The sequence below is a fragment of the Pleurodeles waltl genome, chromosome 9, assembly GCF_031143425.1.
Source record: "Pleurodeles waltl isolate 20211129_DDA chromosome 9, aPleWal1.hap1.20221129, whole genome shotgun sequence".
Taxonomy (NCBI): domain Eukaryota; kingdom Metazoa; phylum Chordata; class Amphibia; order Caudata; family Salamandridae; genus Pleurodeles; species Pleurodeles waltl.
Window position 1 is genome coordinate 1,139,424,535 of NC_090448.1, and position 13,626 is coordinate 1,139,438,160.

The 13,626-nt window shown below is 42.5% G+C and overlaps 1 protein-coding gene across 2 annotated transcripts in view; it reads left to right on the forward strand.

Annotated features, from left to right (window-relative positions):
- Window positions 1-13,626, forward strand: part of TTBK2 (tau tubulin kinase 2) — a 447,781-nt gene that overhangs the window by 376,241 nt on the left and 57,914 nt on the right. Inside the window, exon 15 of one of the 2 annotated variants that reach the window (XM_069208910.1) lies at window positions 305-559. The exons of the other annotated variant lie outside the window; for it this stretch is intronic. Within the exon in view, the coding sequence (XP_069065011.1) occupies window positions 305-559 (255 nt within the window). The remainder of the gene's footprint in view (window positions 1-304; window positions 560-13,626) is intronic. 2 annotated transcript variants of the gene reach the window in all.

A 13,626-nucleotide genomic window follows, 5' to 3' on the forward strand; every position in this document is an offset into this window, starting at 1 on the left:
GACTAAAGGAGATCCAGGGATATGAAAGCTAAAGCCTGGGCCAAGATATGCTTCCTAGAAAATTAAAAACCAAAGCACAAAGCTTGTGTTTATCTGAAGTAAGTGATGAGCCTGAGCAATATTAAACATGTTGCACCTGTTCAGTCTGTAACAATATTTTTAACTGGGAAGAATGTATGCTGGTTTGCACATGAATTAAAACGGGCATGGGAAATAAATGAAAAACTTTGGTCCCCAACACGGACATTTGATTTTGAAGTAAACCGAAAATGTTTTTTTCTTCCCCATCATGTTCTTCTCACAGCTGAACACACCTCCCAAGCATCATTCCTACACCTCAAGGCTTCCAAGTCCCATCATCCGAACCCAGAGCCCTTTAGCCTTTCTATATAGTCACTCGGATCCCCTGCAAAAGAAGGAGACTGGCTGTCCCAAGAGTCAATCAGCTGAGAGTCTGTCCTCCTCTACCCGCTCAACTGGCCGTAGGCAGCTTCCTGTCATTCCCGGTGGCAGCAAGTTTCCCCCTGTCATTCGCATATCAAAAGCACAACTGCAGAAGGTGAATACATGTGTGTCGTCCTCAGCCGTGACAAGTGTGTGTGTATCGTTCACAAAGGTGTTAAGTTGTTGACGTGATGGTGTAAACGTTTCTATGTGAGAAATAATGAAAAGCACTCCTAATGATCAGCATGTACAGATCAAAGCCCATATATGAAGGTGGAAAGCAGTTATTCAATAACATTTCTCTGCAAATTCTAGATGTTATTTCTCATCCTACTCATCAAGCAAGACCCTCTTCTAGTCTTCCCTTACTTCATCCTAAGTGCCAGAATGGTGCCTTCCTTGACTTATATTGCTCCCATCATTAGACTGTGTCAGCTGACATACTTGGATTTTATGACATCTTTTACTTAATTTGTTATATGAAAAATTGTATTAAGTTTCTTTGCTTTGTCACTGCAAGCTTTTCCTCAACAGCAATTTTTTAACAGTAGTTGTGATGTTAAGGTTTTTCCTTTCCCAAAAAGCTCAGTTAATCAAGCACTTTTCATAACATTTTCTCACTATAACAAAGATAGCCTTTGGGATCAACTTGAGTAGCAGACATTCACTAACTCTTGTAAGGCAACCAATGGCAAAAGCACCCGATTACTAAAGGCCGGATCAACCTGCAGCCTAGATAAACCTACAAGCTTTATTTTTGTGGCCAACAATCACTGATGTGCTGAACGCACACCATTCTGTAATATTACGTGGCATAGGGACACTCCCACTGAAGTGTTTTCTACTTTTTACAAACATTAGAAAGAGAGAGTTTTTTTTAGACATATTTCTTTATGAAAAGGAGAACATCCAGAACCAAATTTTTAATACAAGCATCAGTGGCCCCCCGTTTGGAAATATCATATGGAAGAGATACTTTGCTGTTGTAGTTCACACCAAACACTAGTTATGCCAATGGAAACAGCAGACAGAATAGAAAGTCGCCTTGTTCCTTTTTTTTTTTTTTTTTTTTTTTAATGAGGCATGCAGCACTTTAACAGCCAATTGACAAAGTGCAGGGTTAATTCAGTACGACAAAGAGTGAAATTGGTGGGGAGGCGACAGTCTGTTTTTTTATAATAACAATTTTCTAAAACCATTAACCTCAAAGCGGTGTACATTCTGAAACTACCCTGCCATAAACATCTCAATTTTAAGAGTAAATTGTAATTCAAGTTTAAATGCAGTTCCTGAAACCCCACTGAAAATCTAACCTAATTTTCTATTAAATAAATTAATTGTATTACATATTACAGACGTTGGTGGTGGAAACAGATCCTTCATGCCAGAAATGTAAAGGGATGTATTGATTTACCTTCTGGTGTGAAAGGAATGCATGAATCAGGAGTTCAAGCCCTGAAAGTAGGTAAATGCACCTGCACAAAAATTCAGAATATTATGCCATCACCAGATCTTGCCTCTGCTCCTGCAGGACTACCGACCAGCCACAACTGATTGCCAGTTTTGCAAAGAAACACTACAGTTTCCTGCTCATCCTTGTGGACAAAGCTATTGCCAGAGCTGGGTACTTTTATTCTGTCTAAAATCCATGCTCCTTCTCCAGGTGCATTGCAGTGGGAGAAGCACATCTAAAGAGAAAAAGAATATTAATCTGTCACCTATAGGTGAGTGACTGATGTATGTATCCTGTTTCCAAAAGGTACTGTAGGAGTTTCAAATGATAGACTCCTTTCAGGGAAGCACTAGGGCTCCCGACAATTTTACTACATCTACTCGACTTGTACAGGAAATCAGTCTGTCTGGCAGTAATTTTGCCTCTTCTAAATTGAAAAGCATTTCCTACGAAGATGAGACTGTTTTCTGTTTAGCTAACAGATCATTTTCCCTAGACAGTATGCCTTCCAACAATTGTGCTCAACATCATTTTGAACACAAGATGTTCTGCAGTCTCTGGGAGACCAGCAGAATAAGTTCTCAGGAAAATGAAAAGACCGTTCATCTCTCTCCCCAGCATTTACCAATAATTTGCCTGGTGAGATCAGCGGAAAAATCTCATGATGGGAGTCCTCTTCCATCAGGATTGACCTCAGATTTTTGTAATGGACGCTTCACTTTATTTGACAGCTCCATGTATTTGATCTCAGATTGAAGGTTTCTGCACATACGTTTGTTGGTACTTACAGTGGTGCATTTGGCCACAAAGTCCTTCTGCCCAACAGTCAACAAACCATCCATCATGATTCAAACAGAATACACAGTAACAATATACCTGCTAAACAAACAAGCAGCCACTAGTTTGAGCACCCTGTTTCTGAAAGTACTGATAATTTGATACTGGATACTTGTGCAAAGCCTCTAGATCATTGCAATCCACCTACCAGGTGTAGACAGTGTTGAGACAAACACAATAAGCAGGGGTTTATAAAAAAAAAAAAACGACCTGAATGGCCTGAATGTGCTTCTAGATCCCACAGATCTTGGACAATGGCCAAAATAGTGACGAAGTGAAATTTTGCTAACCCTTTCCTCGTGCTATTTATCCTTAACAGTCTTTATTAAGAAGAAGCACTGCAAATGCGAGATGATCCCATTAGCGACAGAGCAGCCACAATAGTGGTGGTCCACATGTTGGAGAGACCACTTAAGGAGCAGCAGTGCAGATACATTGGCCCTTCGAGGTCTGATTCTCTACCACAGGATATCATCCTTGAATTTACCTACCTGGATCTTTAAAGAACCTCGGATATGTGCATCCGAACCTGCCACAGGAGTGTATGTGCATTTTAGAGAATGCAAATGTCTCTTACATCTGACTTCAAATGGAAGGCATTATGCAACTTGAGTTTCGAGACGTATATCACTCTTGCCAGGAAATTACACCTCAACAGAATTTCCCTGTTACTCAACATATAGCGACAATATGGGAAAGGGGAATAAAAACAGTTTAGAGATGACCTCCTTTTGCGTTCGCAATGCTGTTGTGATGTCGCCAGGCATTCAAGAAGATTAAATTGCATAAGACAGTTGTCAAGAGGATGAAAGGAAGGTGTAAATCATTTGGAGAGCTGTACATTAATGTCAAATTCATTAACTTTATGGAAGTTAAAAAAATATTTGGGGTCCGTACTCACCCTCGAGTTACAGTTACAGTTTTTAACTCTCACCACAGGTGGTAGGGAAATCTGAACCATCTTCCCTACTACCTCAGGGGAAAAAGATGCTAGCTCAGATGTCAACGCTGTAGACCAGTAGCAGAAGCAAACTCCTGGCCATGTTGTGTAGAGAGCTTAAAAGAAAACAGGGGGGGGGGGAGCCCCTAACTGCTAAAGATGAATGGCAATCAGACTGTCTCACCGATGATTAATGGGAGAAACCTGCACTTAAGTAAAAAACAAAAAAATACAACAATGCAAGCTTTAAAGTGCTGCTGTTAAACTGCCTACACAGAACCCTCTTGACATTAGTAAAATTAAGCATGGTCTTCAAGGGTTGGCAGGAGAATGTCAGACATGCATAGAGGAACAAGCTGAGTTTTTACGTATGATCTGGACATGCACCTCAACATAGGGGTGTGTAGTTGTCTACACTTGACTCTAACCAGTGTTTGCTCTGCATCATCACGTAGTCCAAGAAAGGCTTGCTATTTGCTGAGGCTGGGTTGGCATGCACCAGATTATTAGATGTGCTATTTAGATGTGCAACAGCTCAGTTGCAGTGGCTCTTCAGGAGGTCCTCAGGTGGGACGCTTGGAAAGGACCGAGACCTGAGCTTGGAATCCGTTCAGTCACACTATACTAAACACTGCTTGGAGACACTGTGGCAGCCTCTCAATACCCCAATTTAGTGAGCATGGTGTGATATTGTTGGGGAGGTGCCACTTTTGTTCCATCTCGGCTTATGAGCCGGAAGTTCTGCTGTGGTGCCTGATCAAATTTAAGGAAGTATGGTCTCTCAGGGTGTGGTCATAAGGCTGATTATCTCTTATTGATTGAAGTTTGGTTATTTTTGAATGACGTGATTAGGCTACTAAACAGTCTGTGTTTGAGCCCTAGGATTATATTAACATAGAACTGCTATTGAGAGATTACCGTGGGACTGCCATCTCAACAACGGGGATGATTCAATCATGTGAATCTGTGAAAAATACTAGTCCTGGAGAACTACAATTACAGGTAAGTAACTTTTTTTCTTCTGGGTTGGTGCCATTGCTCATAGAGGCTGAAATGTGATTCATAACAGTTTCTGTTTAATGTTCCCACCTGCTGTACTCTTTTGTAATTCACAGTACTGACTATTGCACATAAACCATGTTTTCTCTGGTTGTTGTATACTTAAGGTAGTTCTGACTTGGTCTGAAGATGTTTCTGGTTTGACTCCATTGCAAGTACTTGTTCATAGCGGTTGAAATGTCATTCGTAAAACAGCCAGTTTGAATTTTCCTTCTGCTGTACTGTTTTGTAATGAATAGTTCTAAAATGACTACTACACATAAATATTTCTTTCTCTGAATGTAAAATACTAAAGATGTTTATGATTTGACCTAAACAAGGTTGAAATTCCATTAATAACACTGGCAGTTTTATCTTCCCTCCTGCTGTACTGTGGTATACTTCACAGAACCAAGTTGACTACATTTACTGCTATTTTCGTATACATTGTTAAGTACTAAAGATGTTTCTGGTTTGACACCATTGTAAGTATATTATTGCGTACTTACATGCTACCATTTTGCCAATTTGTGGTATATTTCGACCACCAAAGGAAAAGATTGTGTATTTTAAAAAAAAATCGTGTTTTTTGAGACAACAATCTCTAACACTAAGTGCTTATTGTTAAAACGTGTCGAGAACTGTCATGGATTCCACTAATTGCAAGCGCTTTTAATATAGAAGACAAACCCAGGGAAGGGAAAGACTTTTTGGGATTCCATGTATGTAGTCTCCTGCACAGAAAACCAAAGGATTCTACAGCTGTCCTAAACATACGGTGCCTCTCAGTGCTGGCACATTCAGTGAAGTGTAGTAGCTCACTAGTTCTTTAGTATTCTAAGATCTTCACAGGTTGTGGCTGTAGGAACAACAAGTTGTAATTTGTGGGTGATATTGTAATGAGACTTGTCTGGGCTCCTGGCTATGGATCTCCTGAGCAGATGTCAGCCGGTCAGGAGCCACAGAAAATATGGCATTTTGCCACTGTCGTGGTGTCTGGTTTTCCGATGACTTGTAAATAATTAAGGGAAAGCAGCCCTTTGGGCAAGGCATCAAAACCAGACATGCACTGTTGTGGTTCAGTCTTACGTCAGTGTAACAGAGCCATGTCGCGTGAGGGAATAATTATGCAGCTTGTTTGAACTACAGTTGACTGCGTTACCGCTGAACAATATAATATTAGCATTAATTAGGGCCAGGAGGGCTGTGTATGTATTTACCCTACTATCTAATATGCAGGGTATACACAAGTCAGCCCTTCATAACGTACGTGGACACACACAGTTGTTTGCTGTTCAGGGTGTTCCATATCTGTGACCTGTAGATTGTACTTGATAAAGGGATTATTGTTTTGGATTCTGTGCCATGTTTTCACCTCTCCTCTAAACTGGAAATGCTCCTAGATGCTACGACTCTCGCTGTAGTGAGTTCCAGGACTTGGCAGCTTGTAAAGAGAAAGTGATGCCTCGTATATATTTCTGATAGTACAGCAGTATATTATTCTGTGATGTAGGCCTGGCGCACAGTGTCCTATTTTGTTTGTATAGCTTGAATTTAATTTGTAGTTTTAGTGGCTCGTTTACTTGGGTGGCTCTGTGGTTAATGTAAACTGCCTTGAATATTGCTTGTCTAACCATGGATGGCCAATGGAGTGCTTGCAGGACTGCAGTCATGAGTTCTCTGGGGTGAAGACAGAGAAGGAATCTTATGCAGTGTTTTGGATTATTTGTATTTTTGTAATATGAAACTGAGGCTGCCTAGGTATAGGCCGAGCCTGAGGATTACAAATGTGAGGATTGATCGTAACATTTGTTGGAATCAAATTTATGGAAACATGTGTTGCAATGTTTTTATTGTGTACAGGGTTCTGCTTTTGACCATGAAGATTTAAAACATCAATTCAAAAGCAATATCTAACAACATCTGACATAAATGATTAAATACATTTTACCATCAAATGGGCATCTTGGTGCCTTCCTTGTCTATACACCCTTCTTTGGAAAGGCCTCCTTAAATAAATCAACTCAAAGTGAAAACGCATCTACAGGAATCTATGATGTGTGTTAGTCATGATTTGTAAGTGAAAATGAAAACCCTCCTTAATTAAAACTTGTGTATGGGTTGATATGCTAGTTATTGACAACTCTAATGTAGCCCTTGAATCAGTGAAGATTGCCAAAAACGTATTTTTAAGATTCTTCACCAAATCAAGAGCTGCCAAGAAGATCGCGGTTATTAAATAAGTCTGGTCCGCCCAAATTGGTGCACTTAATTTTCATATATCCACAGAATGCGACTAGCAAAATCCAAAGTTGAAATAGGATGTAAAACGACTTGGTTGAACTAAGTCTTTGGTTTGGTCCAGACTGCATGCCATAAAAGGAGTCTAAGCCTTATACTGTCCTTCACATGCCAGTCACTCCTGGCATATAAGGAGCTGCAAAGGACAGACAGAGCATTTTCCATTTTGGAGGACCCCACAATCCACATTTCCCCAGAGACTAGCCCTACTGTTTGCTACAGGAATCCTACACATCTCTTTAGTTGGCTTCTAACTAAGTTTGGATGCAAATCTAAATAAGCCCTCAATAGTTCTCTCAAACTGGAGTCTTCTAATCTTTCTTAGGTGTGACCATATACCAGACTCATCGAGTTATGTACCCAAGTACGAAAAATTTGCCATGATTCTGCCTACCTTTAGCTTTGGGGCCACAAACCATTGTAAAAGTCTTTCTCAAATTAATGTTATGATATAAGCCCTTCATAAAAGAAGTGAACGCCCGAAAGCCTTTGCAGGTCGTTTGCTGTGCATGAAATCAGAATAATGTCATCTGCAGAAACCGCCTAACTTGGAGTGTGAATTTATAATTGCAAATTCCACAAATGAAGAGAGGCAGGAGAACTTTTTTCCGATTCTACACTCAACCTGCACCAAACCCTCATCAGTGCAGTCAAATTACTTTTACATTTATAGAAGAAACTCATCAGTTATGAACAAAAAGAAGTTCCTAATCATGATGTACAGCATTATTTTCATGTCTGTTTACTTTATTCAGTTTTTTAGATTTCAATTAATCTTGACTCAAAATACTGCCACACAGCCAAGTACGTGTTTCAACGTACCACCTCTTTTCAAGACTAAATCCAATTTAGTTATAATTTTTCATATCCAGAAAACAACTCCAAAACTATTGGCTCCCCAAGTTTCATGTGGCACCAAGAGTATTCTGCATGCATTCTTGAATTAAGCTGGGCTTAAGAGAGTCAGTTTGATTGAACAATGCATGTAGAATGGTAGAACTCTGAGGAGTGCCACAGTGTTGGCAGGCTGAGGCTGATGTGAAGGGTGGTAAGAACAGCATGCTTTGTCTGACTTTGATTAATGAGGCAATCCATTTCAGAGTATTTCAATGTATCCCTAGATGATGCAGACTTTGTAGTGCGTGTGGTAGTGGTGGACAGTGTCAGATGCTCCTAATAGGTGAACAAGCAATTGGATGGCCACTTCTTTCTTGAATACAGTGAGTTTTATCCCACCACATATGGGTACGAAGGCTCGTTTTGTGCCTTTACCTATCTGGAATCCAAATTGTTGGTCTAACATCAAGCAATTTCCCTCACAAAACTTGGAAACTGTAGTAATAAGAGATGTTTCAAACATTTTAACTAGAAATATACCATTAGATATTAGTCTGTTGTTTGCTGGGCTAGATGTTTTGAGGTGATTCTTCTTGAAGATTGGTCTAAGAAGGTATTCAACTCTGGCTTGAAAGAACCTACATCGAGGGACTTGTTGAGTTAGATTCTAGCTACCTCCCCTATGCTGATGGTGTTAAACTTATCTTTAAACGTTTTTGGAGGTGCTGGGTCTGAAGATCATCCAGATGGCCTGATGATGATAACGCCATTGAATAATTTTTCTGAGATGATATTGAAAGTATTAAGTGGTGGAAGATTGGTGTTTCTCTTTTTTAGATGGTTGAGCCATGTGTTAGTGGTGTGTTTGCTGTGTTTATGTTAAGAGATATTCCGTAATTAAGCAGGATGTAAACTTTACTCCCCTTAACACAGTTACTTACGTTGCTCAGTTTTATGCTGTTTAGATAGGTAACTTAATCATTATAAGGCTGCACAGATCCCTCTGTGGTTCTCCCAGCACTTCCAAGATAACAGGAATATCTCTGGAATATGTGACAGCCCCCTTAGAGAGATGGCCCAACTTTTTGGTATATAGTTTAGCCAGGAAGCTCAAGTTGTATAGGAATTCCTGTCATACCTTGGGAGTTGTTCTTCCTAAATAGACTGTTTTATATTTTCTGTCATTTTGTCCTAATCAATTCACTAAGTACTACAATCTCTATATTCCCTTCATAGCTACTACTGAGATGCACTGGCTTGCATATAAATGTATATCAAAGTTCCCTTTCTTTGGGGTAATCAAAGAAAGGGAACTTTGATATACGTTTATGTGCAAGCCAGTGCATCTCAGTAGTAGCTATGAAGGGAATATAGTGATTGTAGTACTTACATCTTATACCGAGCCCAAGTATCCCCTATTAGTGTAGTGTAGGCAGTGTCTAGAAGCCAGGCTCTCTAGAGGTAGCTGTGCATGAGCAGCCAAAGCTTATCTAGGAGACATTCAAAGCTCATGCAATACCACTGTAGCCACACAACACTTACACACATGAAAGAAAACACTCAGTGTTACATAAATAAATGTACTTTATTTCAGTGACACAATACCAAAAAGTACTAGAGAGCCAGCCCTCCAATAGGAGGTAAGTAACGCACTAAATATACACACTAGTAACTAGCAATAAATAGGCATAGAATGTGATAGAAAACAGTACAAATGCAATTGGAAAATAGTGACCCTAGGTGGAGTCCAAACCATATACTAAAAATGGAATGCGAACACAGGACCCCCACCTAGGTAAGTGAAATGTGTAATGGGGAGCTGTGGATACCAGGAACCCCCAAAGGTAAGTACCATGGTGCCCCCTAGCGACCAGGAGGAAAGGAGTAAATTACTAGATTTCCCCCAAACCACCCAGAATGAAGGAAATGAAGAAAATGCAACACCCAGACAAGACTGCAAGAAACCAGCTGTGGATTCCTGAAGATGAAGACCTGGGGAAGAAGGGGACCAAGTTCAGAAGTCACAGAAGAGTCCAGGAGTAGTAAGAGCTACTACCCACCCAGCCGTGGATGTAGTAGTTGGTCGATGGTAATGCAAAGAAGATCAGCACTGCTGCCCTGGAGTCGGTGAAGAGTTCCTGAGGGCTGCAGATGACGTCCCACGCTGGAAGAAGAATTGCAGTCAGGTGTCGGTGCAGGAATTCCATCAACAAGCCTTGGCAAAGGCAAATGTTGCGGTGGGTGGAAAGTGGAGCTGCCGAGGACCAGCAAGGCCCAGGAGGACTCAACCCAGGAAGGAGAGTCAGAAGGGACCCTCTGCGACACAGAGACCCACAGGAGCAAAGGCAGCACCCACAGGATGGTGACACAGGAGTCGCAGAAGAGCCCACGCAGCACAACTGGAGAAGGGTCCCACGCCGTAGGAGAACCACGCAGAGGGCTGTGCGTCGCAGGAACGAGTGCTGGGGGCTGGAGCTACACGTAGCCTGAAGATCCCTTGGAGGAGATGGAATCAAACCTTTGCAGCTGAGATGTGGTGCACAGGGGTACTGTCCTGCATGGGGAAGCAAGGGCTTACCACCACCAAAGTTGGACAGCTGGCAGAGAGGACCAAAGGGACTACTACGGACCACCACCCGTGATGCAGAATCAACGCAGCTCAGGATGAGAGGAGATCCACGCAGCCGGTCGTCGTTGCAGCAGGTGTCCGCGGATGCAGGTGAGTGACTCCTTCACTCCAAGGGAGATTCCTTCTTCCTTCTCGTGCAGGCTGAAGACTTGCCGCCCTCAGAGGATAAATAGCCGGGGAAATGTTGCAGAAGCTGGAAGGAGCCGTGTAAACAATGCTGCAAGAAGAGTCTTTGTGGATGCAGAATGTCGGTTCCTGGAGGGTCCAGTCGCAGTTCCAGTAGCCAGAAGTCGAAGTAAGGTTGCAGAAGAGTCCTGCTTGAATCTTGCAAGAAGAATCGGAGGACATATCCAAGAGAGAGACCCTAAATAGCCCTGAAAGAGAGACTGATCGGTACCTAGCTAGGTGACCACCGATCAGGAGGGGGCTCTGACATCACCTGCCTGGCCTGGTCACTCAGATGCTCCCAGAGGTCCCTGCCAACCTTAGATTCAAGATGGCAGAACCCAGGGACCCTCTGGAGGAGCTATGGGTACCACCCACGGCATGGCGATGGACAGGGGAGTGGTCACTCTCCTTTCCATTGTCCATTTTTGCACCAGAACAGGGACTGAAGGTCCCTGAACCGGTGTAGACTGGTTTATGCACAGAGGGCACCAAATGTGCCCTTAAGTGCACACCAGTGGCTTGGAGAGGCTAACCCTTCCAAGCCACTTAACACCTATTTCCAAATGGAGAGGGTCTTCCCTACCCCCCAGGAAATCTTTTGTTTTGCCTGGTAGGAGTAATGCAGGGGGTCCTCTAAGGAGCCCGCAGAGTGCATGGAATCATACTTCTAATACTGCCAATCGTATTGGGGTATGATCCCGGCATGTTTGCTACCAAATATGCCTAGGTTCGGAGTTACCATTATGTAGCTGGACATAGGTGGTGACCTATGTCCAGTACATGCATAAAAATTGCATCCACGCACTCACGAAGACAATGAAAATGGCACTGGAGTTTGTGTGGGCACCTCTGCTAGTGCTGCGGTGCCCTCACACACAGGTACTTGCACCCTGCCCTCTGGGCTAGGAGAGCCTGCCACAGAGGAGACTTGCAGTGATTTGGTGCAGTGACCTGTAGTGAATAAGGGGGGATGCACCCTTTCAAGCAAGCTGCAATGGCAGGCCTGCAGAACACTTTGAATGGGCTCCCCATGGGTGGCATAATACATAGCAGGATCATAGTGAACACAGTCAAACACACTGACAACAGGCAGAAAATGAGGGTAACCATGCCAAAAAAGAGGGTACTTTCCTACACAGATGACTTGCAATATCAGCCCACTTTAATATTTGTGTTTCATCCCATCAAAGTGAGAAACATAATTCCACACAAGTGTTCTAGGCAGTTAATAAAAAATATATATACACACCGCCCTAAATCACATACTGTAGGAAGATAAGCCTTAACCAATGGAGTATTTACAGCCATCCAAGTTAATATGCAGTTAGTTCACCTATTCTTTCTTCCACGGGTTCAACCATCCATTTCTATATTAACTGACTCATTCATATATTCTGCTACTCACCAATCCTCTCCAACGCATACAGAAAACACTAAAAACATTCAAAGACTTTAATTTTTAAAGGAAGCCACACCTCTTGGCTTTTCCACTTGCTTATTTGTCGTGCTGTGCTACCTAGAGTATACAGGGGCAAAAGCTTTTCTCTGAGTCTCTCTTTTCACATCTGATCAGCACTCTCAGCAGTTAGGTAATTTATTTTACAAACTGCTACGTTCTGCAGGATGTGGGGCTCTCCCCGATTATAAAGTAGAAACAAGATGACCTTTCAGCAGCCCACCTTCAGCAACCAGCTCTGCTTCCCCTCCACCCTGAAATGCTTTTTTTGATTACAGATTCTTCACTTTATAATACTCGTGAGGCAACAGACTGGATCTGGAAACTTTTATCCAGCAGTGCTCTTGCGCATCTCTGGGCGGTGCTGTACAGCTCTGTAGTGGTTCCTCACCTACCCAGAAATGACGGAGTGGAACCACATATAAGCGCCACACTTGCACGCTGATGTCAATGCCAAACAAGAAGTTGGGTTGCCGCAGTCAGATCCATTTTAAGTGTCATTTGACCCTCTCGGGGACTCGCTTTAATCCCCATACCAACTCCATTACAGGCTTCCATTCTGGTTGCTAGATCTGTACCGGGCGCTTTCACTTTGATGCCTGTAACACAGCACTTGATCTAGACCAGTGCTGTGCCACGGGATTGTTACAGCGAAGTGATCTGGTGCAAGGTGCCTCCACCAGGGTGGACAAGCCAGCAAAGGCTCCATTACATTTTTGTCTCTGATTCTGCAAAAGGGACACCCCAGGACAGGGATGGCTTTCTCACCCTTCACTATACAGGTGACAACTTTTAAATGGGCTTCATACTTGCACTGGTGTAAGGTTTGACTCTTCACTTGGGCCACCAACAAATAACGTAGCATTTGCAGTAGTGGTCTTGAGAGCTTCTGACATCCTAGATTTACAGATGTCTTCAGTCAAGACCTAAACAAACATCCTGTGCCAAAATGTTACAGTCTGGGACAGCCTTATCTGTGCCCTTGCTTCCCTTTAACAAGACCCTCACAATACCTTTATAGGCACTTGGTGAAGGTTCTGTTCCTGTTGAATATGCAGATGACCAGGCGTCAGAGACTGGCTGTTGGTGACTTTCTTACTAAACATTCAACTCCAGACAGCTCTGTGGTTTAGTCTTTAATCAGTAAAGTTTAAGAGGATTGAGGCATTTGGCAAACAATGTTCTCCTCTTCCAGTCTCACATTGTGATCCGTAAATGCTGCATGCTTAATGGAGCACTACACACATGCACTCTGGGACGTGTCCAGCGAGATTTTGCCCGGAAGACCTTAGGACCTAAGACTAGTCGGACAGTTCATGATGGAGAAGATAGACCCAAATATGTGATCTGTGCTGATCTATTTACAACTGATTACCTAGTTGGAGTGGGTGGGGGCAGTTGGCACCAGCGTTGTGCTCTATTGATTTGTGTCAGTGCATTCCACATAATTTATTATATATCGGATATGTGCAAGCTGCTTTGGTGTTTATATGTTTTGACAGCTCACAATGTTTCAGTGAAAG